At 40.2% G+C, this 27,288-nt stretch overlaps 1 protein-coding gene across 4 annotated transcripts in view; it reads left to right on the top strand.

Annotated features, from left to right (window-relative positions):
* The window catches only part of HIVEP2 (HIVEP zinc finger 2), a 138,768-nt gene that overhangs the window by 98,451 nt on the left and 13,029 nt on the right, over positions 1 to 27,288 (top strand). For all 4 annotated transcript variants that reach the window (XM_009571095.2, XM_054064070.1, XM_054064072.1 and 1 more), the window contains 3 exons: positions 14,603 to 14,647; positions 15,918 to 21,541; positions 22,293 to 22,447. In XM_009571095.2, coding sequence (XP_009569390.2) covers positions 16,133 to 21,541; positions 22,293 to 22,447 — 5,564 coding nt within the window. In that variant the 5' untranslated portion in view covers positions 14,603 to 14,647; positions 15,918 to 16,132. The remainder of the gene's footprint in view (positions 1 to 14,602; positions 14,648 to 15,917; positions 21,542 to 22,292; positions 22,448 to 27,288) is intronic.

Genomic DNA, 27,288 nt, shown 5'->3' with positions numbered 1-27,288 from the left:
CGCTGGTCCACAATTAAAATGACATTTTCATCTTACACTTACAGGTTGAGAAAAAGCTTTTGAAAATCTTAGTTCCTCTGATGATGAGCTTGGTAGAGGAACAAAGTCAAACAAGGGTCTTTTGTGGCAGCAGTTGGGTTGTGACTGAGACAGTTGGCTACTTCATTATAGCAAACACGTAGGTGGCCTTTCTCATGTTTTGAGATCCAAGAGAGGAGCTGTGACTTTACTGACACCTTTGAGGGGAGTGGAGTCAATCCTCTGCAGAAGCGGGGTCACGTCAGCTGTGCTGTATGCGGCATGCGCTGACAGTGAGCCCTTTCCTCTCAGCTGCTTTGAAGTTACAGGCTCCATCTTTCTGGCAGGATTACACCTGAGTGGTGAGATCACCCTGGGATCACGCAAATTAAAATATATCTGTAATTGTTTGCAGCTCTTTGATTGTAATATTTATAATTCAATTTTACCTGTGCTTTCTCTTCAGCGTGATAGTTCCCAGCAGCCTTCCTTGCTGGTACTGGTTTACCTCTGAGAGAAATGCTGGATGTAATTTGGAGGATGATTAGAGTGAGATCAGCTCTTGAAACCCGAGTCAAGTTAATGATGAAGCCTGAGTTTTGTTAATAATACATTGTAATTATTACAGCCGGCAGGGCAGATATCTCGTATTTCTCGTCTTTTAGCTTGAGGATCCTAGTTACAGTGATCTGTTTGACTTCTTGGCCATTGTGCCCCCTTCTCAGGTCTGCAAAGGAAGGTGCCACAACTTCTCCACCAAATTTCCATTTGAACTTTCATAGGTAGAGCAGTGCCTCCATAGATGTCAGTGTGTTACACAAGCTGGGGCACAGAGAGGCCAAGAGGAGGATACGTGATCAACAGACGAAGCAGTAGAATGTTAATAATACAAGACACCTAATTGGACCTGCCCTTTCACCCAGCAGCGAGGACATATGTCAGTGTGCTGCAGGCGCCAGGCCCGTAGCAACCTACTCCCACCTCCTACAGGTCTTCACAAAGAAAAAGTTGCCTTATGAGCTGAGCCACTTGCCTGCTGTAATTGCCAGTAAAGTATTAATCCTACCCTTTCATAGACTGCATCTACTGGTTGCACCTCAGAGATCCCCGGACAGATTGGAGAGGAGACGTAAATCATGGTGTGTGTTACACATTGGTGAGTGGGAGGGGAACACACGCTGGTGAAAGTGACACTGCACAGGGGCGGGAGGGAGAAGACTGTGGCAGGAAAAGCGACCTGTGGCAGGATGTAGGAAGATGTGAGATAGCACAGCCCCTCGTTACTTAATGCCGTATCTTCTTACTGCCTCCCATAGCTCCGGTTGCAGCCTCTTCTGCTATCCTGTGCTGGCGCCTGCTGCTTCGATTTGCCCGCAGTGGGGTGCTCCTGTCCAAGGTGCAAAATCAGTGGCTGTCACCAACTCTTAGACTTTCATTTTGTGGAAAGTGCCATCCTGGAACCACTGTCGCACCTGAGATGTAGGCAGCCACTGCATCCATCTCCCACTCCACTTGTCGCACCACATGCTTATGGAGATTCTAACTTTATTTGGGACAATCCCTTCTGAACACTCACAGTTTAAACACTGGCTGATGAAGAAAGCCTGTAGCAGGACCTTGCTGAAATGAAGAACTACCACCCTGTTTGGATTTACTTCTGCTCATTTTCTTGCCTGTATCATGACCAAGTGTTCTATGTGACACTGAAAACAGAAAGGTTGTGCACTGTTGAACCCCTCCCCAGGGGTGGGCATTGTACAAGCCCAGGACATTCTCATCATGGTTTGGGCAGCAGAGAAGGCAACGAGAAGGTGAGCTGGCAGCCCTAGAGCCCCATAAAGGAGGGAAATGGCTCTGACCAGGACTGGGCTGGTTGTCAGGCAGCCCCTTGCTGGGCTATGCCGTGATAGGTGATTGCCCTTCGTGCCCCATCTGCTGGCTGTGCCACTGCACAGTAAACCCACCAGGGGATGAGTCTGACCCATAAGTTACCATTTCTTTCCCTCAAATTGTCCTGAGTCAGACCATTTTTTTGCTTCTAAATTGAATTTGTGTGTGATTAAAGCTGTATGTTGTGGGAGAACTGAAATCCCAGAGGCCAAAGGCTCATGTGGGTGTAGAGGTGCTGAGGCAGAACGTCGCTGTCACAGCCCCCCAGGATAGCGCGGCAGCATTGGTGGAGCCCCCAGCCCACTGGGAGCCACAGGGCAGCCACGTGCAGTTGGCCCGGGTGCAGAGCTTTGGGGAGAAGACACCGGTCTGTTCTATATGATTTTGGAAAATATCATAACAAATGTTTTCTTAAGTGTACAGCGAACGTAGTTTTTAATTTTTCTGATATGCTTTCCTGCTATCTTTTTAATTTCATCTTTAAATAGGTGGAGTCTTAAAAAGACTGGTAGTGTATTAGTGTTACTTAAACAGAAATTCTGCTCCAAATCTGAGTGGGGGGGGATAGTTTGAAGTTCTGATCACTGTGCTTTTAGCTTTATAACTTAAAAACTCCACAGTGGTTTGGGGTATGTTGTTCTGTCTTGTGTTAATGTTATGTGAATGTTCTGCGAGATTATGGTCTTCAGTATTTAAACATACTAATAATTGGATTTACATTCTCTTTTACTCAAAATTAATAACATTTACTCTTCATTTCTATTAATGACTGCTAAGGCATAGGATGAAAAGACAATTCTAGGATGATGAACAAAGAATGGCTGAGTAAATGGGAATTAATCACAGCATATCAAGAAAAGAGCAGGCTCTCAATTTCCCACTGGATATAATGTTAAAAAATACAATCTTATTAACTTCAGCTACTTTTTTAAATTTTCAAATTGAAACAAATTCAAAATTGTTATGTCAGAAAACAATTTTCATTGAATCTTGCATGTGAAGTTGGCAGTGTCTTACGGTGAGCTTTTTTCCTGTTGTAAATGAGAGAAAGGTCTGGTGTAAATCGTTGTGTTTTTGTTTAACCCCGTCCCCAGAACGACTGATGTGAAGTATTTGAAGCCACACAGGAAGGCTGCATAATAATGAAACAAAACCCTCATGCAAGCATCAGCCAAAGGAGTCACAATATTAAATAGAAAAACCATAATTGTAGAAAAGCCCATTTCCTTGCACAGCTCCTGTGGAGCACTAGAAAGTTGACATGTGTATTACTTCCAGTAGTAATGTTGCAGTAAGGTACTTTGAACAGTTGCAGATGTTCCTGAGAGTCCTTGGGACCTGGCTTGCCTTCCTTTTGGGCTAGGGGGAGTGAAACTCAGGCTGTGCAGAAGCACAGGGTCACCTCGGAAAGAGAGGTTGCTGAACATCTGTGGACATCTATGCTGAACTTAGTTGTGGCTCATTCTGCTGCAGTTAAACCTGTGAAGCTTTCAGGACTCCTGACACAGTAAGGTGGGTTGAGTAGTGGGCTTGAAGTGTGCTCAGTGTGGCATTTTGAGCAAGGCTAGCAAGTGCCGGCAGTGTGGAGGTAGGTTGGAACTCTATGTGAGCCCACCTGTTCCTGGGTACGAGGCAGCAGAGTGGAGCAGATAGACAGCATGTGGTGTCTGAGCACAGATCTCTGCTCCCTGCAGTGTGCCTGCCAGCTGACTTACACAGGCACCAGCACTTTAAAGACACATTTGTTAATTCCTGTGAGTACAGGTATTAGGGAATCCGAAATTCAAATCAGCAGTTGGAAGTGCTTCTTGATATCCCTCAGAAGATACTAAACTGTATCACTTTGCCAGGTGGTTGTTTATAATCGTGCCATTTTATTAGGCAGCATAGAGTGCCTTAAATGTGGATAAGTTATATTTATAGCCTTCCTAAAAACTGTTTTGTGCTGGTGAAGTGATGTAAGCTGGTCTCAGAATAGATGAGACTTGCAGAAGAGGGCTGTAAAAGTGCAACTGCATCTCATCGGTCCTTAGGTCTATGTGTCTACTTCTGCCCTTCTCTTGAGGGCAGTGCTGGTTCAGGCAGTGAAGCTGGCATAGGATGTGTAGCTCGTCCTTCAGATCTGAGTCTCATTTCTGGTACCTGGAAAAGTTTACTGGTAGCAGCTCTGTTTTTGCTTCTGAATCTATTTCCTATTCTGTTGGGCTGTATTAGGATGTCTTGATAGTAAACTCTCATCTATTTGTTGTGGGTTGTCAGGATGTGAAACCCATGTGGGAGATCTACCTGGTCTTTTCACATATGATCTTTTTGTAATCTCAATAAAAAAGGATATTTTCAAAATCTGAATTTTCCCCCCTCATTTTCTCAAGTTTCTCCGGTTATGTTTAGAAACAGGAAGCTGTTTTGCATGAAGGTAAGATTGTGTTTTTAACGAGAAAAGTTGGTGTTAGACCGGATAAATATACCCACATAGTCATACTCGGTGGGTAGTCCTGGCTATTTTTAGGCTTTATTTTTGCCTCTCTTTATTTATGTGTTTTTTTGTTGGTTTTTTTTTTTGGTTTTTTTTTTTTTTTTTTAGTGACACATCCACTGTACCTTCAGCTCATAGTGAGGCACTGCTTCCTGTGCTGGTATGAAACTTGCAATTACAGGAAGAGTCAGTCTTGTCAGGTGTCATTTATCAGGTGTTGTAGAGGGCTGATTTCAGCAAAAGAAGAATAAAGCTTAATAAAAAGAGAGAGAGGGAGAGAAGCATTCTGTTAATAATTTGCCCTTTGCAACAACAGACCCTTATCTGATCACCCACGCTCATCTGGCTGTTGACGCTGTACATGCTTCATTAGTACAAGCTATTTTTACACTTTTTGTGTCTTTTGAGGAACGGAGTGGGCCTACTGACTTGTAGTGATTCACCATCTCCAGGCAAACAGGGTGTCCTCAAATTCTGTGACGGGGATAGGAAGAGAGAAGTAGGGGTAAGAGTTCGGTTGAATAAGCAAGTTGATTTATTGTCTTAGGTGGTCTGAGTGCTAAAACATTGCACTTAAGTCTTAAGCAAAATAGCCTATGTGCTTTTGGTTTGCAACACAGTTTTTCATTGTTAAGATTGTTAAGAGGTATCACAAAGAACATTAAGTAGTTAATCAGCTCAAATGTAGCTTACAAACATGAAGCCCTATATGCTTATGCATATACTCTGTGTTTATTTCACTGTCTGTAAAGGAGAGGTTTGGGGCTGGACTAGAGGATATTTGGAAGTTGAACTCAGTAATCTTTAAAGGCCCCTTTCAACTCAAACCTTTGTATGATTGTATGTTGGTGATGCTTTCTTTTGATTGTAGTGTGCAAATGTCATCTGAGTATCACAAGCACCCAAGAGACTTTTGGACCAGATAGTTAGCTGATTTCACTTCCACTTTGATAATGGAAAAAAAAAGCTAAATTTGGTGGAATGGGCTGATCGTGATAGAGGAGAATGAGAAACTGATATGAAATTGTCTGGAGGTTTCTAGAGCTAAGTATTGGCTGCTTTTCCTTTTGATAGATCATCAGCCCTGCAAATGTTCGCTTAGAGCCTCACTTCTCTTAGAGCTGAGCTCTCACCTGATAAAATTAATATCTTTGATATCCTTACTTAGACTTTTCCTGGGTAGGAGTGATTAGATGTCCCATTGTTTCACTTACTGAGTACAGGATAATTTCACCTTACGGGTTTCCTTGGAGTAGTTTCAAAAGTAGTTGTGATGCGAGATACATATCTGAAACTTCATGGTGCTGCTTATACTAGGAATGCCGTGTATTACTGCATACTGATGTAACCCTGTCTGATACATAGACATCATTAAAATTGAGCAGTGCCTTTCTCAAGAAATAAGTTTCAGGTTTTATTGTGTTGCGCTTGTAGAGAATCTGTAACCGAGCTGTCAGCTTGGCCTGTCCCTCAAATATCAGCACAACCCTGTTGGAATAACAGAGGTTTTAAATGTGGATTCAGGCATTTTGATAGACCTTCATCTTTTCAGAGGTGTTTGCTCAGGAAAGTGATGATCATGTTAATAAACACAAATGAGTTGTGTTTTGTAGAAAGAAACCTAACTGCAGGGAGTAAAATTCCTTATATACCTACAAAATGCAGCAGGAAGTATGTGAGTATTTTAAGAATTTTTTTAAGAGCTGTTCTGATGCAAGTGAGTATTATATATACTGACTTCGAATGCTTAAAGCAATAAAAAGAAGGAAGTACTGTAAAAATATGACCAGAGTAATTTTAAAGACCTTGCTTTTTCTTTTTTTTTCCCCCCCTACCAGGCATCATGAGAGTTGTAAAGAAAACAGCATCCTTAAATATGCAGTCTAATTAATGTATCTTATATTACTGCTGTAGTGGTCAGAGTCTTTAAACAATGCCAAGGGACTAAGTTTGCTGCAGCAAAATGCTTCTACTGAGTCACTAGGCAAAATGAAACATTTTGGCTGCAGAGTAGTGACTGTTGTGACATCTGTGTGAAATATATAGGATTTGGGGCTTAATAGTTGATCTCAACTGAAAATAAACAAAGTATTCAGAATGGATTGAAATAAGTGTCATGAAGGCCCATTATACTTCGGGTGCAAAAAATGAAAACAAAAAAAAGTGGTAAGAACGCCCTACTGATGCAGGGCATCTGTTTTTGTTTTGACACGTGGTGACCACAGGGCCTAGTAAAGAATGACAGGTTTTAAAATAAGCTTGTATAATAATTGGTGTGAGTGAAAAACAAACACATGCTCAGATACTATAAATGTCTTCCTACCTAATACTTCCTGGGGTGAGAGTGTCTGTCAGAGGCAGAGCACTTTCTCATTCAAGAGTGTTTGAAAGACACTGATATTTTCATGTGGAATGCAAGTGGCTGCTTCTGACATGGTGTGGAAGAGGGTATAGCTGTTTCCCAAATCTGCTGCAGTAGCATAATTAGGATTGCATAACTTTTAACTAAAAAAGCCTCACTTACGAGAAAGTTCTGTGATATTTTGCCTCTAAGATGAACATTCTAGGCAAAGGCATGATATTTGCCTAATATTTCCATTTGGCAACAGAATAATAAATACTTTGTGCCTAATGATGACACTATATTTACAAAAAAAATATTTTCTTTTGGTTCTTTTCCTGGGAAATCTTGGTGGAAAGCTGTATGGTGTCTTAGCAGGGATTTATCAGCACAGGTATGTTCTCCCTAGCGGCTGTCTGATATTGCAGTTCTTGTGTGAACACAGCTTTTACCTGTCATTTCATTTAGGAAGGTGGCTGTATCCGACAACTGTAGCAGTTTGAACTCTCCAGTGACACTGTACTTGCCCTTTTGACTGTACATGATGTTTTATGAATCTAAAAATTCAAATCCAAATCTGCATACCACATCTACTGGGGAATCTTGCTCTTTGCATACACTTTTATCTTTCAGAAGTGCTGCTAAATTCGTAAGTTTAATCTTCCCCCTATAATGTGTGAAATTTCCCTTTCTGATGAACGCGTTTCTTTGTGTTGAATTGAGACAAAATTCTTCAATCTCAATGATTTTCACCAGTTCTTGCAAAGGCAAAACTTTCGTTGCGATCCCAATGACATCACTTAGCATCATTGATTAGTGTCTTAGCTTTTGCTTTTCCCAGATTTTTAAGTATTTACTCTTTTGGGGCCTACATTACACCTGTCATTTCCAAGAGAGTTGTTTGGGGCCAGCAGGAGGGCCAAAGCTGCAGTTCTTTCCTACAATGCAGGTGTGGAAAAAAATGGTAATCCTACAAATAGTGGTCAGAAACTTTCATGCTTTATTTGGTTTGGCACGGTATCTTGTGGCTCAGAGGAGAGTGAGAGAGAGTTGACTTTCTGCTGATGAAGAGTGCAGCCCAAGAATCAAGAGCCTGTTTGTATCTGGGCACGGCTTTGGATACTACTGTATGTTGTTAATGTGTATTTAGTAAATGCTGTTTACTTACTACTTTACTCACCTTTGAAAGAAACTCATTTTTTTGCAGGTCTGATGGCTTTAGGCATCATATAAACCTAACTTCAGTCATCAAAACAGTGTTTAAAGAGGACATTAGTGGTGGGGGTCTGTTTCTAACTATTCCCTGCACGGGAGCTGCTCTCACTCTAATAGGTCATTGTGTACTATGATTCAAAAGAAAATGGGGAGGGGGCTGAGCACAAAACTACTATGATATTTTTGTTGCCTTCTGAAAATTTAATAATACTGGAAATGCTAACTGTCAGATCTGCCATTGCTCTGCCATCACGTTTTAAGGTCCCTGTGGGAGATAATTGGTGTTTTACTCGTCCATTCTCATTTTTCAGCTTGTTCCCCAAGGAAATAAGTAATAGTATGAGGTAATACAGGTAGATTCTGTATTATCTGACACCTCCGACAGACTCTTATGTGCACAGCAAGATTAGACACATAAACAAAATATTTACCCGATCCGTTAAAAGCAGTGGGATCAGAGAGATTGATTAGCTGATAATTGTCCTGTCAGATGTTTTGGCATCTCTTTGATAGCCTGATAGCTGTTTTGTGTTCAATTTAAGAACTATGATTTGTTTGCAAACTTTTACCTATAAAGGAATTGTTTAAGATTAATTTGGCACCTGTGTAGCTTTCTCTCTCTCTCTCTTTTTTTTTTTTTTTTTTTTTTTTTTAAATAGTCATTCTGTGGCAATAAGTCTGTGTTTTGTTGGACTTTGGTAAAGTGAAACCTTTTTTTATACATTTTTTCCATCTGGTAGTACTGTGTACATTGTGTATGATGCTGAAACAGGAAATAGTGATGTACTTTAAATGAGTATTTCTTGTCATTATAGAGAAAAGGTCGGTGTTAAAGCATTTCTGCTGTAGGCTTATTCTATGGCTTCTTAAAATACACTCAACTTGAATTTGAGTTTTTTGGGGGATGCTATTTTTCTATAGAAAGCAGCAATTTAAAATTATATTTGAGATACTTAACATAGCAAAACCTGAGTGTTTTGCTGCAGCTGTGCTCTAAGCATTCATGATGCAAGCAAGCATCTCTTAAAGAAAATTGCCCATGTTTTAACTACCATGTAATTGAACATTTATTGCAATATATGTTATGAATTTCTCTGTAGACGTCTTAGAAGTGTTGATTAGTTTATTTTCACCTTGTGAAAAATAACCTTAGATATTTAATATGTAGGATGTGAAAACCTAACCCTAAGTGATATCTGATTCTTTTTGGTTTTATGAGGAATAAATCTGGAATTACATCCTTGGATTTGCAAATCATTGGTTCAGATTCATACCAGGATATTGTAGAGCAGAATTCAGCTCCTACTTTTACTTGCTGTTGGAATAATTTGTCTCTTTTTAGTGATTCGCAGTCAAATCTTGTATCTCTTCAAAGCTCTTTGAAGTCAAACTCTTTTGTTTCCTACCTGATTTTTCTGTAAGGTCACTGCAGAACGGATAGAGTGTGCCTGACCTCTGATTCAGTAGAATCACAGTAAGAGGAGAAAGAAGAGTCTCATTCTTCAAAGCATGTATGCATTGACATTTATATGACATGTCTTAGACAGGTAGAAGTTCCTACAGTTAAAGTTAATTGGTGTTAGAGTACAATAGATTTGTTTATTTATTTGTTTTCTTAGTTGGCTTCAGTGTTCTTTTAAGCAGATAGGTTCTAGTTATTTTTTTCAACATACTCCGATAATGCTCTCAGATAGTAGTTTAAATTATGTGAATTAATGAGATTAAGGTGAGTTTGGTAAAGCCTTAAAATGAATGAAATAATCGATACTACTACAGTCAATTAAATATGCTGTTATATGCCATCTCTCAGCAAGATTCTAGAATAGTTCTCAAAATATGAGCCAGATTTAGTACAAGCTCTGAAATAACAATCGCACAAATCAGGATACCAGATTTTATACCACTTCTGATTTTATGTGCAAAGATTCCATCCCTTGGAAGCAGCAACTGCCAGGGACACAAGTGTCCATTCATACAAACCTGAGAGTAAAAGCCTGAATTGATGTTTGGTAACGGCAAGCTTGCAGTCTACCTTTGATGTGTCTGCAACTGGATCCTCTCAGTCTCCTCAGTTCCTGGCTTCTTGGGGAATCCGTGTCAGCACGAGTATTCACCCAACATAGCAATGAAGTACAGATTCTGCCCTGTCGCTTCTTCTCCAGTAAGTTTATTACAATTTCTTTGATCATTTGACAGTAAATTCACATTGTACTATGTGTTCTACTGAGCAGGATTTGCATTTGCTAGTACTTTTAAATGAGATTTAAAAAACACAGTACAATGACTAGTTCAACTGTCCAAATCTAAAAAATGTGTGTGTTTTTCTAGATGTTTCAGAGTATTTTCAAAACTGCAGTTCTCTGGCTGGTTCTGGAGTATGGCAATACTTTCAACAAAGCACTGAAATCCAGAGACCAGGCAGAACATCTAGGGTGGAATTAAAGGAATAAATTAGAGTTGTTTCTTCAAATGTGCAGAGGTGACAACAGTAATTACAATATAAAAAGTGGTAGATTAAAATAAATCTACCTAACCTGTTTTAAAAGGCCTGCATTCTTGAAATTGCATGCGTAAAAGGATGCCTCCTGCCAAACTGCAGCAAAAGCACAGGCATCCTTGCGTTCCTCAGTAATTCAGGAGTTTGCCAAGTGCCGGTGGTTGATATAGGAATTTACAGTCATTCCTAGAGATATTCAAATAGACAGGTAGAAGGCCAGCTGCAAAACCACGGTCAGATGGGACCCCTAACCAGGGGCTCTTGGAAGCACAAAGAGGTTCTCTTAGTTCAATGGGAAGCCTTTTTATAAAATTGGGAACTTTAGAAAGTGTTTCTTCTTCCTTACCTTTTTATTAAGTACAGTTCTAAGACTGTGAGTCTAGTATCAAATGGCATAAAAGACCTTGCTGTTGGTTGTCTTTTTTTCCCAGTTTTGTAAAATGCCAAAACTATATGCCCCAAGGACTGCATTCCATTTTGTTACATTGCTGCATAACATCTCCAGCCTATGAATGAATATATAATCTTTCAAAGAACGATGAACAAATACTTATTTATCTTCGTGACAGTTAAGTCCTTCAGTTCAGAGATCCACACTGACTGCTGGTTGAGAGCTCTTCTTCAGACTTAGCCTACCTATGACTTTGCCTTCATAGAAGCAGCTGTAAATCCATGTTTTGCTAGGGTTCCTAGTCTTTTTTTTCCTCACTGTCAACACCAAACAGCTCTTTGGGGAATATCATTAGTGGGGCTGAGAGAAACATGGACAGCAACCCAATGGTTTGCTTTTTTCCTTGAAAGGCCAAGGCAAATTTCTTCTCAGTTGCAGGTGGGAAAGAGCTCAGGCGTGGCCTCTCTTTCTCATAGGGCTGTTTGACTGCTGTGCTTATACCAGAGATAAACTAGACTTGCCTAATGAGGGTCTTGGCAGAGGTCTGTGCATCAGTGTAAGGATTTCGTAGGAGCCACTGCAGCTTGTCTGTGGTAACGCTTGCCCTATAGAATACAAATTCTTTAGAGGACGGTTACTGTGGTTTTAGGCTGGCTTTATGCTGGCAGAGCTGAACAGAAAAAGATTTAAAACAGGGTTGAATCTGACCCTTAGTCCTTACGCTAGAGTCAATATTTATTCTGTATGGTGCACTCAGGATTTAGCCTGGAAGACATAAGCTTCCAATTTGTTCACTTGCAAGAGCTGTAATATGAGCTACAAATTGAGAAGTAGTAAAAGTTGTATTTTGCCAGATTTTATTGTAAAGCTGTTGACTGTAACCATTTTAATGGTCTAGAAAAGAGAGGGGGGAAAAAAGAGAAAGGAAAGAATAGTCTTGGAGCTCTGCAGTCAACCAGATATACATCCTCTGCATGCAGCTCACAAAGACACCTTAGGAAAAGAAGTGACAGGATAATGCTCCTTTCTAGAACATTTAAAAAGTCTTGATTTAGTAGGTTCATCTGACATAAATACAGCTCTTGGTTTCTCAGGAATCTTCTCATGTTCAAAGTTTTCACAGAAGTAAAATGTCCCGGCTTGGAGAAGGCAGATAGTGCCATTAGTGTGGCTGGGGGAGCTGGCTCCCAGGCCACATTCCTCCTGGGAAACCTGGCTTGGCCCCCCGCCAGGCAGGACTTTGCAGCTCCTGTCAAATAATGTGCTCAGTGCAACTCCCGTATGGCTTCTGATCCATGTAGGTGGGCTTCTCTTAGTCCCTCCAGCAGAGCTGAACCATGCCAAAGCTATTAAAGAAAACATGCGTTTTTATCATCCTTAGTTCCTTAGTTTGAAATACGTACTACCTGAAATATAGAGGGTTTCTGTCTATTAAATAGTATATGTTTAATGAAGAGCAGTATTGAAAAGTATATTTGCAGTGTTTTCTAAAGGAGAAACATTGATCAGTTGAAAAATGGAAGTTTATTGTCAGCTTAGGCTAGTCTGTGGATGCAGGCAGATGAGATAGAGGCCTAACTGGGAAAACCAGATAGAATGCCAATGACCTTTGCAGTGCCTTAGATTTCTCCGTTTCTCCCATTAGGAAAGAAAATAAAAGAAATCAAAAGAAATAATATTGAAGCCATCTTTGACGCAAGGGGGATGGCAGCTCAAACCAAACCAGAAATTTTTATGTTGGTTCTGGAAAGGGATTTATTTTGCCCGGGAGAGTGACTCTGACCAAATTTAAGCCATCAGTAATCCCTATGATTAGTGTGTACCTGTTTCATAGTGTAGGTTGAAAAATTATATAGAATGTTCTGAAAATAGCAAGACCAAAAAATGGAGTGAACTCTGTAATGGAGGTCTCAGTATGGAACAGAAAATTCTTTTAGGTATGTTAGCATCGTCTTTTGCTCAAATAAACCATTGCTGTCACATTTCCATGGCTGGAAGATTTTTTCTCTAAAGGTGCTCTTGGTAGAGCAACTATGGAACAGAAAGGACACTCCCATTTTGTAGAAATTTCTTCATCACCATTTGCAAAATTGCCTAGTAAGGAGAAAATTTGTCTTTGTAGATGGCTAATAACTTTATGCTCTCTCAGTGAGGAACGTTCCTTCTTATCCCTGTTTCTGCTTCTGAAGCCACATCCATGCTCGTACACTGGAATTGTTACTGACCTGAGATTCAGTTCAGCTCAGCTGCCAAAAATGAGTTGCCAGTTACTTGCCATTTCCTCATAAGGCACAGCAGAGCTGCTCAGTAGTATCTGCTTCTGATGTATTGTAAATTGTGCACAAGAATTTCTTTTTCCATTTGTAGCAACTCTTGTACTTGAGGAGACAGAATAGGAAAATTTTAAAAAGTTTGACTTGGATTACTTTTTTTTTCTTCTAGTGAATCAGATGAGAGAGTTATTTAAAAAGCCATTAGCACATCAAAACTGAATGACATTATGACCTGAAATATTCTGGTTTGGATTTGATAGCTTGCTATTATTTTGTACTATATGGGGTTTCTCTGTACTTACAATTTAAAAATGTTATCCATATTTCACTAAAGCAACAGTCCATTAGCTATTGATGTCCTAACTGCTTATGTTTGTACTATTAAATAAATAATTGCTGACAGGTGGCACAGTACTGATTCTACTTATGTCAAGTCGTGGGGCTTTACTAACATGCATTTGTTCTTTGCAAGTGCTATGAATTACAAAGAATTAAGAATTCTTTTTCATTTTTTGGTGTTTTTTTCTTTTATAGACTTTACTATTTTATCATCTGTTGGTTTTATTCAATGGTGAAAGCATGAGTGCCCTAACTGTTTTTTGACAGTTCCTAATTGGGGATCATTATATAAGCCTGTATCTCAAACTATGAAGCTAATACTCCAGCTATTTCTAAAGATCTGTTCTTTAGAGATGCTCTAAATTTTGTCCTAAATAAAAACCATAAAAAGAAACTATAATTGTTGCAAGTCACAATTCAACAACTGTCCTTTTTAATTAAATAAAAAACAAAGAAGAAAGCCAAAACCCCACAAAACTGGAAAAGGGAGTCCTCCTTTGGTGGGAAAAATGCTCTTTAGGTTAGTGAGATGATGTTCCCTGTTCTCTGTGTTGGTATTTTCATCAGTACAGATAGGCAGGTGGCAAATCATGGCAGTCAAAGAAGTCTTTTTTGATCTGTAGGTTTCTTCTTTGAGAAGGCAGCCGTGTGTTGAGCAGTATCACATGGGTGGTAACTGATTTGGAAACCTATTTGCATTTCACTACATTTTCTTATACCTGAGTGGTGACACCCTGACCAGGATTTTGTTCTGATCCCTGAAGCATTTAATGGGAGATCTGGAGTCTAAAAGTATTAGCTGGAGAGAGGCATTGAAAAGGGATTTGCCAATGGGATTCAGGGATAATCGAGGCTTAACAAAGGTATAGGAGTGAAGAGGGACATTGACAGCTTTCGTTTTACTGATTCAGGAAGGTGAGATTGCATTAGTTTAGACTTTCAGTTATTAATTTACTCACTAGAAAGCTAAATACTTCAATAAGACTCATGCTTACATTCTTCAAAATACGGTTGCTCAGACACCTAAGACACAACATAAAACTTCTCCCGTGGAGGGATTAATTATATTTTCAGGCTTCTACTGTAAAAAGCAGAAAACTTTCTACAGCATCTACACTTAATATCAAGAATTTCTTATGACTGTATTTTTTTTTTCCTACAGGAAATTTGAAGACAGTCATGCCTATTAGATGCCTGGAAGATGCAGGTAATTGTTTTATACTGAAAAAACAAATCATATATTCCCATTTCCTGTGTGTTTTCCTGCACTTTGCTATTGTTTCTTCAAACCCAATTCAGTTCTTTCATTGTAGGAGTGAAAAATATTCAAGTATCTCTACTACTGCTTTTCTTACCGTTTTCCTTGCTATTGTAAAATCATGATTGTCTTTATAATTCTCACCCTTTTGTCCAGAAAATTTCCTGAGTTTGGAAAATATGGAAGCAGGAAGAAGACTACATTGTTCTTCAAATTCAAATGTTGTAGTTGTATATGAAAATCATACCTCTGAACTTTTCTTTTTTTATAACAGAACTGTGGAAACATATTGCATTTAAGCATAAAGAGTGCACGTATAGCTGGATGGAAGTGTTTTGACATTGAAATCTAAAATGCTAAAGTCACATAAACACAGTTGTAGCTCATTTCTCTAGTACGTGTGTCATGTCTAGCAAGACATTTTTACAAAAATTTTATGTAGTGGTTGGAAGATCGAGATGTGGAAAGGTACCAGTAGAGCTGTATTTGGAATGCTTGTGTGGTGTCTCTTTTTTTGACTGTTTAAAAGCAGTTTAAAAGGGTGATCAACACCTTCTTGTAAAAACAGCTAGATGTGCTAAGGTAAGAAGTAGCTCAATTTAGCTATCTTAAAATTTGGTATAAACACCAAGGTAGTCATCTAGGATTTTTACCTAGCCAGCTATGAGAAACAAGTATCTCTGTAGTTGAGGGCTGTGTGCATAGACATCCCCTGTGTCTGAAGCACCCATCATGATATGGAAAGATCTCTCCTCTGGAAGTACCAATTGCCTTCCTTTGACTTTAGAGGAAGGCCCCATGACTAAAGTGAATGCCTTAACTGGAAGTAAGTTGATACTGGATAAGGTGTTAGAACTCTTCAGGAGTGATTTGCTGAGAGAGCTTTGAAAGTAGGTGGTGGACTTTCTGAGAACTGAGCCTTTGAACTGTCCCTAGAAAGCCTTCCAAAGCTACTGTTTAATTTGAAAAGTGTAGATCTCCATTTTCTGTTCCTAGGGCTTTTACTGAGTAGTGATTATGCTCATGTGCAATCTCTGGAGTCAGTCTACTATAGCTGCTCACAAAAGGGAATTTTGTGAAATGTAGTTACCTTTGCTTAAGTCCCTCAATACTTTTAATGTAAGGCTCAATGAAAGTGCAACTTACTGCACCAATGTTAATTAGCATGGCTGTACTAATTGATGTGTGGGGTTTCTTTGTTTTTGATTTTTCCATACAGATAGCTGTGTCACCATGGAAGAGATGAAGAGAACTTTGCTCTAGTAGATTGCAAATATCTCTCGGTCATTCTGCATCTCAGTATTTATTTAATAACAATGGAATATGTCCAAATGCTATAGCAAGTCTTTGCAAATGTATAATAAACTGTTTAGGAAAGTTCCTGCCATGAACAGAACTGTATAATACTCACATTAGTGTACAGACACAAATCTAATGCCTATAGACTACTGCGTGGAAAGTTCCAAAGAGAAAGAAAAGTCTGTGAACTTGCAACAGCCCTGGAAAAATGGGAGCAACAAAACTTTAAAAAGCGCAGCTTTGGACACACTCCATGTGTCTGCACATCTTTCAAGTGAACTAGCACTTAAGACCTTGTGTAACAAAATGGACTCTGGGGACACAGCTATAGGGCAAAAAGCTACCTCAAGGTCTGGAGAAACTGCTAAAGTACCAAGTAGATGGAGGCAAGAACATTCAGCTGTTATTAAGATGAGCACTTTTGGCAATCAAGAAGTGCAGAGGCAACCACAAATAGATCACGAGCAAATAGGAAACACAGCATCAGCACAACTTTTTAGTTCTGGAAAACTGGTATCATCGAATGAAGCTCCTCAGCAAGTCACGGAGAAGCAATATCCACAGCATCGCCCAAGTCCTTACTCATGTCAACATTCACTTTCTTTCCCACAGCATTCATTGCCACAAGGCTTCTTGCACAACATAAAGCCACATCAGAGCTTGGAAGGCCCTCCGTGGCAGTTTCCTAGCCACTTACAATCAGTTGCCTCAGAGGACTTGTTTCCTTTTCATATGCATAGCCATAGTGGAGGTTTCTCCAGGAAGAAGATTTCAAGTTTGAACCCTGCATACGGCCAATATTCACAGAAATCTTTAGAACAATCAGAAGATGCTCACAAGAAGGAGCACAAACCCAAAAAGCCTGGCAAATACATTTGTCCTTACTGCAATCGGGCTTGTGCCAAACCTAGTGTACTTAAAAAGCATATTAGGTCTCATACTGGGGAGCGACCTTACCCTTGTGTTCCTTGTGGTTTCTCCTTCAAGACAAAGAGCAACCTTTACAAGCACAGGAAGTCACATGCCCATGCAATTAAAGCAGGATTGGTACCTTTCACAGAGTCGGCAGTGTCTAAATTGGACCTAGATGCCAGTTACATTGATGTAGAAGCTGAAATACATTCAGATGGCGAGCAGAGCACTGACACTGATGAGGAGACCTCACTCCTGGTGGAAGGGTCTGACAAACTGAGCCCCATCCCACAGCTCCCCCTGGACATTGCTAGCAGGAGCAGTTTTCACTCTTCCATGGAAGAGTCGTTGGTGGGGCCAATGCAAGTGCCCATTTTGATTATCCCTAAAAGTGGAATTCAGTTACCCAGTGAGAGTTCACCATATATTGGCTCTGATATGTTACAAACCCCATCCTTAAGTACAAAGTCTGATGACTCTCATACAGTTAAACAGCGACTTGCACTAAGACTGTCAGAGAAAAAAGGGCAGGATTCTGAGCAGTCATTAAACCTCCTGAGCCCACACAGTAAAGGAAGCACTGACTCTGGTTATTTTTCTCGCTCAGAAAGCGCTGAGCAGCAAATTAGCCCACCAAATACTAATGCAAAGTCTTATGAAGAGATCATCTTTGGGAAGTTCTATAGGATTAATCAAAGGACAGCACTGACAGTAGCCACCACAAATCAGGAACACAGTTTAATGGGTAGAAAGGGCAAAACAGATCCATTACCTCTTTTAAATAACAGATTAGACATCAAGATGCTTGAGGATATGTCTCAGCTGACTCCAAATAAAGAAGAACTCATTGACTCCAGTAATTTGAGCACTATTAAATCTACACAAGTTTATCCAGGTGGCAATACAGAATCTAGACAATCCCAGACCACATCATCCATCAAAAGTGAATCCAACCTGTACCAAGTCAGTCAGCAGGGTGACGTGCCCGTCCTTCTAGAGCCCCCAGTGGACTCCTCTCCTCTTATTAGAAGTAACTCCATGCCAACCTCTTCTGCAAACAGCCTAAGTGTTCCCCCATCTCTGAGAGGAAGCCATTCATTTGATGAGAAGATGACTGGCTCAGATGATGTATTTTACCCCGGGACAGTGGGAATATCCCACCAAAGGATGTTGAGAAGACAGGCTGCCTTTGAACTGCCCTCTGTGCAGGAGGGGCACTCAGATTCAGACTATCATGGAAGACCAGGGAAAAATATTATTATTGCGTCCAGCAGACAAACAGCAGGTGACAAAGGACCATCCTTAAAAGAGAAAAAAGGAGACAAGGCATTTTATGATTCGGATGCCAGTGGAAAACACTACAGAAAGTGGGAAGAATTTGAAGCTCAGAAGCAGAGCTACAGGGACTCACCATCCCTAGGTGGGATGCACAAGGGGGGAGAGTACTTTATCGATCCACTCGGACAATCTCAGGTGGTGCCATCCATGCTTGGAACAACTTTTGAAAACAGAAAGCGCAGGAAAGAGGAGAGTGTTGGAGATGAGGAAGACAGTCCCATGCTTTGCAGCAGTACGACTGGCACCACTGTGGGAATTCAACCTTTGGACTTTGATCCCAAATCCCAAATTCAGGAAGTGCCAAGGAGTGGATTTGCCCTTCAAGGCCTGGACAATACTACCCATTGCCATGCAGAGCGTTTTGAAATCTGCAGGCCTTACTTGCAGTCTGGAAGCCCAGCAGTTTCTCTGGAAGACGCGTCCTTAACTGCAGAGCAAGAAAAGACTGCAGAATCACTGGCTAGAAAGCCCCCTGGAAATGTCATCTCTGTCATTCAGCACACAAATTCGTTGAGCAGGCCAAACTCATTTGAAAGATCAGAATCTACCGATCATATTGCATGCCAGCAGGAAAAGATCTATTCACCATCTGAAACATGTGAGAGTGAGATTTCTGAGTCCCCAATGAGCCCAGACCGAGCTCCACAAATGGAAAATGCTGACACCAGTAAGCCATCTCCATCCCAGCAGCCTCAGCCATATCATATGCAGCCCAGATTGGTTCGCCAGCACAACATACAGGTACCTGAAATTCGTGTCACAGAGGAGCCAGATAAGCCTGAGAAAGATAAAGAAGTGCAGAGTAAAGAGCAGGAGAGACCCACTGAAGAATTCCAGTGGCCCCAGAGAAGTGAAACCCTTTCTCAACTTCCAGCTGAAAAGTTACCACCCAAAAAGAAGCGTTTACGACTAGCTGACATGGAGCACTCCTCTGGAGAATCCAGCTTTGAGTCCACAGGTACAAGCCTTTCTCGCAGCCCTAGCCAAGAGAGTAATCTGTCCCACAGTTCGAGTTTTTCAATGTCTTTTGAAAGAGAAGAGAATATGAAGTTCATCACACCTCCCAAACAGGATGAGTTTGGAAAGCAGTCTGAGTTTTTAACAGTTCCAGCTGGTGCTTACTCACTTTCTGTCCCTGGGCATCATCATCAGAGGGAAATGAGACGTTGCTCGTCTGAACAGATGCCCTGTCCTCATGCTGCTGAAATCCCAGAGATCCGAAGTAAATCCTTTGATTATGGGAACCTGTCTCATGCCTCTTCAGCTGGGACACCTACTACAGCACTGTCTCCATCCCGAGAAAGGAAGAAATGCTTCTTGGTTCGCCAGGCTTCCTTCAGTGGTTTTCCAGAGATCTCCCAGACTGATCAGAGCACAGAACAAAGTATAAAGCAGGAGCAGATGGAACATGCACAGGCTGGTCTTCGCTCCTCCCAGCTTGCCTGGCATCACTCCCCTTCCTCTGTACTTCAGCCCATACAGGTAGATGACTCTGGAAAACAGGCTATTGACTCTTGTGCTCAGCTTAGTAATAGCACATCCCACCTTGCCCAGCAACAGGCACTTCTTTCAGACAGCCCGGAAATGTTAAGGACGCCCTTGATCCAACAAGCACCTTATGTTCCTAACAAACATCCATCAGAGCAACAACAGCTATTTGCACATCAGGAAAAAGTCCCATTCCCCTCTATTCATAGCACCTTGTTTCAGTTCCCCTATCCGGCTGTCTGCATGGTTCACTTACCACCATCTCAGCAGCCTGTCTTGTGGCAGTCATGCACAGAACCCCTACACTTCCAGCATCATTTTGTACAGCAGCTACAGAAATCTTATGTCAAACAGTCTTTCCAAACAGACCTTCCTCCAAGTTATCACCTGGAACACACACCGGAGCTTACTGGAAAGAAACCACCTGATTATGTGCATGCTAAAGAGCAAGCATACCAGCATTACTCAGGAACATCTGGGCAGTATTCAAAAAATACTCTTGCTAAGTACCAGTCAGACCATAGCATTAAACCAACCGATACTTCCTCTGAGCAGCATATTCAGACAGATTTTGACTCCCCAAGTGATGGATCTGTACAGTCTTTGCCAGGAACAGTTGTTCCTGTTAGGATTCAAACCCATGTGCCATCTTATGGTAGTGTCATGTACACGAGCATTTCCCAGATCCTTGGACAGAGCAACAGTCCTGCAATTGTAATTTGTAAAGTTGATGAGACTGTTTCTCAAAGAACATTGGTAACTAATGCAACCATGCAAGGAATTGGATTTAACATAGCTCAGATGTTGGGTCAGCATGGAGGGTTAGAAAAATATCCATTGTGGAAAGTGCCACAGACGCTATCACTCGGACTGGAGCCACCAATTCCCTTGTGTTTACCTTCCAGTTCTGACATGGCTTCTACCTTGGGAGGAAGCAAACGAATGCTTTCTCCTGCCAGCAGCTTGGAGCTCTTCATAGAAACCAAGCAGCAGAAACGAGTCAAAGAAGAAAAAATGTATGGGCAGATAGTTGAGGAGCTAAGTGCGGTTGAGCTAACTAACTCAGATATAAAGAAAGATTTTCCAAGAATTCAGAAGCCTCAACTAGTGAGGCAGAGCTGTGCTACTGAGCCAAAAGAAAGTCTGCCATCTATATCATCCTCTTCACCGCTGTCGTCCTCATCATCTCAAGATTTCCCACCTGACAGCATGCCAGCAGCTGATGCTTTCCCACTGAGCAGGGAGAAACTTTCCAGTTTTGATTCCACATCACCAGGGCAGAAGTCCAGTGGCCCTTCTGAAGGAAGAGACTCACCAGAAGAACTGGATGTGGATGAAACAGCCTCGGATATGAGCATGAGTCCACAGAGGTCTTCGTTGCCACCAGGAGAAATTCAGCCAGAAGACCAACTGAAACATCAAAAGTTGCCTCTTGGGATGTTAGTCCAGATGTCATCCAATACCAGTGGGAAAGTCACAGGCTCAACCATTTTCCTGACAGAAGTAGCAGATTTCCAGCATATCTTTCAGTTCCCAAGTCTGCGCACTACTACTACTGTGAGCTGGTGTTTCTTAAACTATACGAAACCTAATTACATTCAGCAACCAACCCTCAAATCTTCTGTTTATGCTTCATGGTGTATAAGTTCATGTAACCCAAACCCATCTGGGCTAAGTACAAAGACCACTTTAGCACTTTTAAGGTCCAAGCAAAAAAACACCACAGAAATCTACACTCTGGCTGCTATGCATAGACCTGGAGCTGGTAAACTGACATCTTCAAGTGCATGGAAGCAGTTTGCTCAGGTAAATAAGAGGTTTTAATAAAATGGAATTAATATATCTTTATTTGAGAAAATATTAGTAAATAATGAAATTTAAATTAATTCTTCTTTTTTAAAAAGATTCCCCTTTGGGAGATCAGACAATCACATCTTCCCATGACAACTTTTGAGACTCAATTTACCCTTCTACAAGCTCTGCTACTTCTGCTGTTTCTGTCTTTGTTTTCAAAATCAAATCTAAAAAGTGAGGCTTTTAAAGCCCTCCCTTCACATGTGCCACAGCCTGATACATTATCTGCTTCTATTTTGGCTTTTGTTTTTGCTGTGACCTGATTCAAAGAGTATCAGACACAAACATCCACGTGCATTCGTGAGTAAAGATTAAGTTAAAATTGAGTAAGGATTTTCAGATCCATTTAGTGCCTTTTACATACTGACTCTTCCTCACAAACTAAGCATTAGGTAATGGTGCCAAGGAAAATTCTGTAATGGCAATAAATTACCTTCTAAGGCTTTTCCATGTCTGTTTTCCGTGATTGTTTTCTGAGGAGAGACATAGTGCTGTCTTTTCTGTCAAGTCTCTCGTAAAAGTTTGTCCATGCTGCCCCCTCTCTTACTTTCCAACAAATTAAATGGGACAAATTAATTCATTTTATAGAGCTGCACCAAAATGAGAGTTTGGCTTTGACATGGAATGTTAAAAGTACTTGATATGAAGTGTGCGTTTATTGTGTTCTCCAGCAGTAACACCCTTCCTTGACTTTGTTCTGCAGATGAAACACGAGCCATTCTTCTTGTTTGGCAGCAAGCTTGAAAAGAAAGTAGTGGGGAGTATTATAAAAGAAAAAGTAAAAGGAGACATTCATGGAGATAAAGACATTACATCCAAACAAACTGAGCCGATACGAATTAAAATCTTTGAAGGAGGGTAAGAAAATGCAACTGGAAATTTCAAGCTTGGCCTGTCATTTTAAAGAGATTTGAAAATGAATATGGATTAATTAGAATGCGAACAGTCTCCTGTATTCCTGCCGTGGCTTGTAGTTCTTAATCTGCTTCTTTTTTGTGTATATATCAGTTTGAAAACAAGCTGCATGATACCTGTATACTTACTCTTGTCTCTACTTTGCTATTAGGACAATTATATTTTCTATCTGTGTGAGAACACTCACTCAAAATTACTGTCATTCCTTTGTTCATAAAGAAATGGATAAATGGTTAACATCTTAATATTTTCAATACCATTTCTTCATATTTCATGGCTTGTGTGAGAATATCTTTCCATTTTTAGACTCTGTGTACCTCTGCTCACTTGAATGGGTAAGCTAATCATGCTTACCCTTATTGTTGTAATTTTTTATTATTTACTGGAGTTGGATGTTGGAGATAAAATGTAAGATGACAATGAAATCTATGGTACCCAAGCCTAATCTATAGATCTGTCATGTGTGGTTGATAAAATGTTTAATTTTACCATGGCTGCCTGTCACTGAAGTGATAAGAGAAGCAAGAAAAAGAGTGAAAAGGAGACCTGAAAGCCCATTAACATTATTTTGAGGCTTATTAAACTTATTATAAACAGCAAATGAAACAGGCAGTTGTTTGGCTTTGTGGTACACCCTAAAATAGAAGATATAGTTTAATTTCTTTTACAGAATTCTCAGATGATGCAATTAATTTGCTGGTTGTTAGTAGTGAGCAGTCAGGTGGCTGACCAAGATGTGTTTTTCAGTCTTTCCAAACTCACATGGTCTCACTATTTTATTGAGGTAGCTGAGTAGGTCAAGATGGAGATGTGAGAAATTTGTATGTCCATACCCTCTAAATCTCAGTTGTCTTTCATTAACATTATGTGTTTTGGCTCTGCCTGAATACTCTCCACAAAATGAATATTGGTATTTCTCTGTAGTCTGGAACACTGAAGGAATATAGCCTACATCTTGCCTGAAAACCTGAAAATGTTATTTTGGAGATTTTTATATGTATGCTGGCTCAGACACCCTAATCCTGTCTGTTCTCTGTAGGTATACATTGTCCTAGACTGACTGCACAGGAGTGACCTAAATTCAGGGGTTAGGCAAAGTTTACAAGACATTTAAAGAGCTGTTGTTTACACTGACACCCACTTTGAAGTACAAAATTTACCTGCTTCCCACTATGTATCATTTCTGAATTTGAATTGCCCATCTGAAGATAGTCTGCACTGCAGTGATGTAAGCTGCATGATGGGAGGTCAGAAGAGTAAAAGTGTATTAAGAAAAGCAAGATAAAGGAGGATTCAGAACAGTGTGAGCTACGGCAGATCACACTATAAAATGCCTCTACCATCTAATACCTTCTTTAAGAAACTTTGTATGTTACTTAAAACATCTCAAGTTTTCCTGTACACTAATAAGGTCTATGAAACTATGTGTGTGAAGTTGTATCATTCACACATCACCTAAAAATGTCTCCTAGTAATATTTGGCTATGTTTAGATATCCTTTGAGTAAAACAAAAAGTAAAAACCTTGATGTGCACATTAATTTCTGGAGTGTCTGTGTGGGACACACCTGTACAATAGACTGACTGCCTCAATAGGAGCATATAACATGCAAAGCTACAAGGAATTAGATAGTATAGTGTTAATGGGTCCACTCTTTCCTTATACGCAATAATTTTATTGTATATTTTATAGGAATTATTTGTTGAATAGTAGATTCATACTTTTCATTAGTTTGGCTATTTTTAAGTGGATCTATTATTCTTTAGATATTATAACCACATCTTTCATTGTTTTCTGTCCTGAGTATTGAATTTTTCCTCCTCTTCAGGTGTTTGTTTATGACTTCTAAAAGCTAGTTTTTAACATAGATGAGTTTCCAGGCTTGCTTGCTCTTGACTGTTTGTAAAGCTGTTCTGTTCTTCTCCATTCTGTTCTACTCTTACCAAGCTCATCTTTGTATCATCTCAGCATGTGCAAATAGTGCACTGACCTATGCTGCAAATGTCTGTTTTCTGCGTTTCATATTTTCTCCCCTGGACAGACAAATATGCATGGTGATACCTTCTTTCAGAAAGATATTTTCATTTTGGCTTTTGTTTATCTTGGGGAGTAATTTGCTTAGATTTCTTGATTGTTTTTATTTTGTGAGTGCAAAGAAGGCATTTCAGAATCTGTAGTTGAGAAAGATTTGTGATTATCAGAGCATTTGGTTTGCGGGAAAGCCAGTCTGCTGGGCAGGAAAGTAGTGCTGTGCAGCTGCCTTGTGCCCGAGGAGTGGAGTGCTCCTACGGCGGGGAGCAAAAAGCAAATAGACAGGACTGGGTGTGAGTGAGGAGCTGAAGGGACACAAAGAATAGGGTTGAGCTGAAAAGTAGATCTCACAGCACGTCAACACCTCGCTACGCCAAAGCCCATCAAGAACAGTTTGCAAGCATCCCAGCAGAAAGGTTTTGAAGGAAGAAGCCAAAACCCATATTATTACCTCTGGCAGGTGGCTTAATCCAAATTAAATTACCGGAATCACAAAATCTGCTTTCCACTATCTGGGACTGAAAAATTTTGATGCAATATGAAGCAGTGTTCCTCAAAGAAAAGCAGCGATTTGAAGTTCAGTACTTGCTGCAGTACGCTTAGTTAGTTACTAAATGGTGTGAAGTGAAAAGAAAGGAGAGACAGGGCAAACATGCATTCTCACCTGGCATCTGACTTAGTGACGTTACCAAGTGACAGCAAGAGTTCACACTTCGCTTATCTTTGCTCTTTTTTCTCTATCAGTAATAGACATGAATTGAAAATCATCAATAAAATAACATTTTTGATAGAAATCACAGCACTCTGAGGCTTGTTAATGCTTTTTAACTCTGAAGTCCCATTCAAATCAAGCTCAGAGCAACAGTGACTATAGTCCTTATACGAAAGCTATGTAGTGGGAAGGGGGAAGTTACTAAAAGCTTTGAGAGAGGCATGAGTTAATAGTGAGATCTAATATTCCTGGGGACTAGAAAGGTAATAACCATAGACTCAGTCTTCTGGTGTTTCAATTTTCAGACCAGGCCTTCTCTAAATGTCATATTCTTGTTTGCAATTTCTCTTACAGTCATTGTTATGGTGAAGCATACTTAGAGAGTCAAGGTCAATTATGGCCAGAACAGTTCATATTAATGATGAAGAGACAAATCTTGTCTAATTGTCTTTGTGCCCAAAGGGATCTGACAGGTGACAGAAGCCAGTGGAATGAGGTCAGGCAGAGGAACAGCAGAGGTGGAGCAATAGAAGAGCACATTTATCTCACCAGTATCAATCAGGGATGATATGGAATTCTCCATTCCAGCAAAATCAGGCTGTAAGGAGACATGAAAAGAAGATGAGATGAAAAGTATGATAAGATGATAAGATGACAGTCTTTCAAACAATAACAGACAATTTTTTTCTCCCTGTGGGAGAAAGCCTGGAGATAGTTGATGAAGCAGTGGATAGAGAGATTACTAAGAGTCATGGGCATGTGTACATGAAGAAGAACCTGTGAAATGGGGCAGGCGGAAAAGCAGGATGACAGAGATGTTATACAAAAAAGAACTGCTAGAGAGAGGGCAGACTATTAAATGACATCAGACTATGCCAGTTTTGCCCATGGTGCCAGAGTCAATGGAAGAAAAAGGAGAAGGCTAACTATATTGGAAGGGAGATGAAGAAAGCCTAATTTATGCATCCACATTTGAAAGAGGAACTGATGTATTTAACAGATAACAAGATGGACATGAGAACAGGGCAGTGTTTTATGTATTTCTGTTGTATTAGCTTCAGTATTTGTATTGCCAGTGATATAGCTGAACATATGGAACAAGTGTTCGTCTGAGAAAGGCACACATCAAAAATGCTTCAGCTCTGTAACCTAAAATTTGCCACTTACTTCTTGCAGAGTAATCATCACATTAACAAAACCTTTCCTACAATCCCTTATTTATTTAAGTGCTGACTGTTAGTACCAATGATACTTTGTTGGTTGCACATCCACAGGGTAACTAAAAGTACTTTGTGTTGCTTAGGGGGAGGGCAATGGAGGACAGAGGGCAGAAAAAAATTTATTTTTCAGTTCTCACAATTTCTGCATTTAACTTTGTGTAGATAGGGATGTAATTCTCCCTTGAGCGAATGCCCAGTGCTCTTCAAACCTCAGAACCGCCTGGGTAGATCCCCTGAGCACTTTTAGATTTCAGTATTAACAATTTATCATCATAGTAAAGGCAATGTAGAGCTATACATAGATTTGCGTATTTAATCTAATTTATTATCTAACTGCACTCTATGTAATCAGCAAAAATACCATGGAATGCTTATGTCTATGCTAAGGAAAATTCCTTTAACAGCTTTCTGCTACATATGCAGGTTGGAAGTTTTCCATTTTATTTCTAAAGCAGTGTGTACCTGAATGAGCTCAATATGGTGACCCTTAGGGAGGGATCCATCTTCGGGAACTTAAGGTATTTGTGGTGTAAATGCATCCATCCTTGGTAGTTATGCTTAATGGGGAGAAACAGGCATTTCCAGGATGCGATTAATCTGATCCCAAGTGATAAATATACTAAAACAGTTAACTGCACTGTGCTGCAAAATGATGCTGTTTTCAGTGGTGGTAGATGCCTCCTTTGTTAGAGGACAGTTAGCTGAAATAAATCCAACTTGCAGATTTGTGTTTGGAGTTGCTAATCTGTTTTCTGATGGAGTTTTTATACTATTCTCATACTGTAACCATTTGATCTCATATTGTTAAGACACATTGTGAC

The sequence above is a fragment of the Cuculus canorus genome, chromosome 3, assembly GCF_017976375.1.
Source record: "Cuculus canorus isolate bCucCan1 chromosome 3, bCucCan1.pri, whole genome shotgun sequence".
Taxonomy (NCBI): domain Eukaryota; kingdom Metazoa; phylum Chordata; class Aves; order Cuculiformes; family Cuculidae; genus Cuculus; species Cuculus canorus.
The sequence above is the reverse complement of the archived record's forward strand: the minus strand, read 5'-3'. Positions and strand labels throughout refer to the sequence as shown.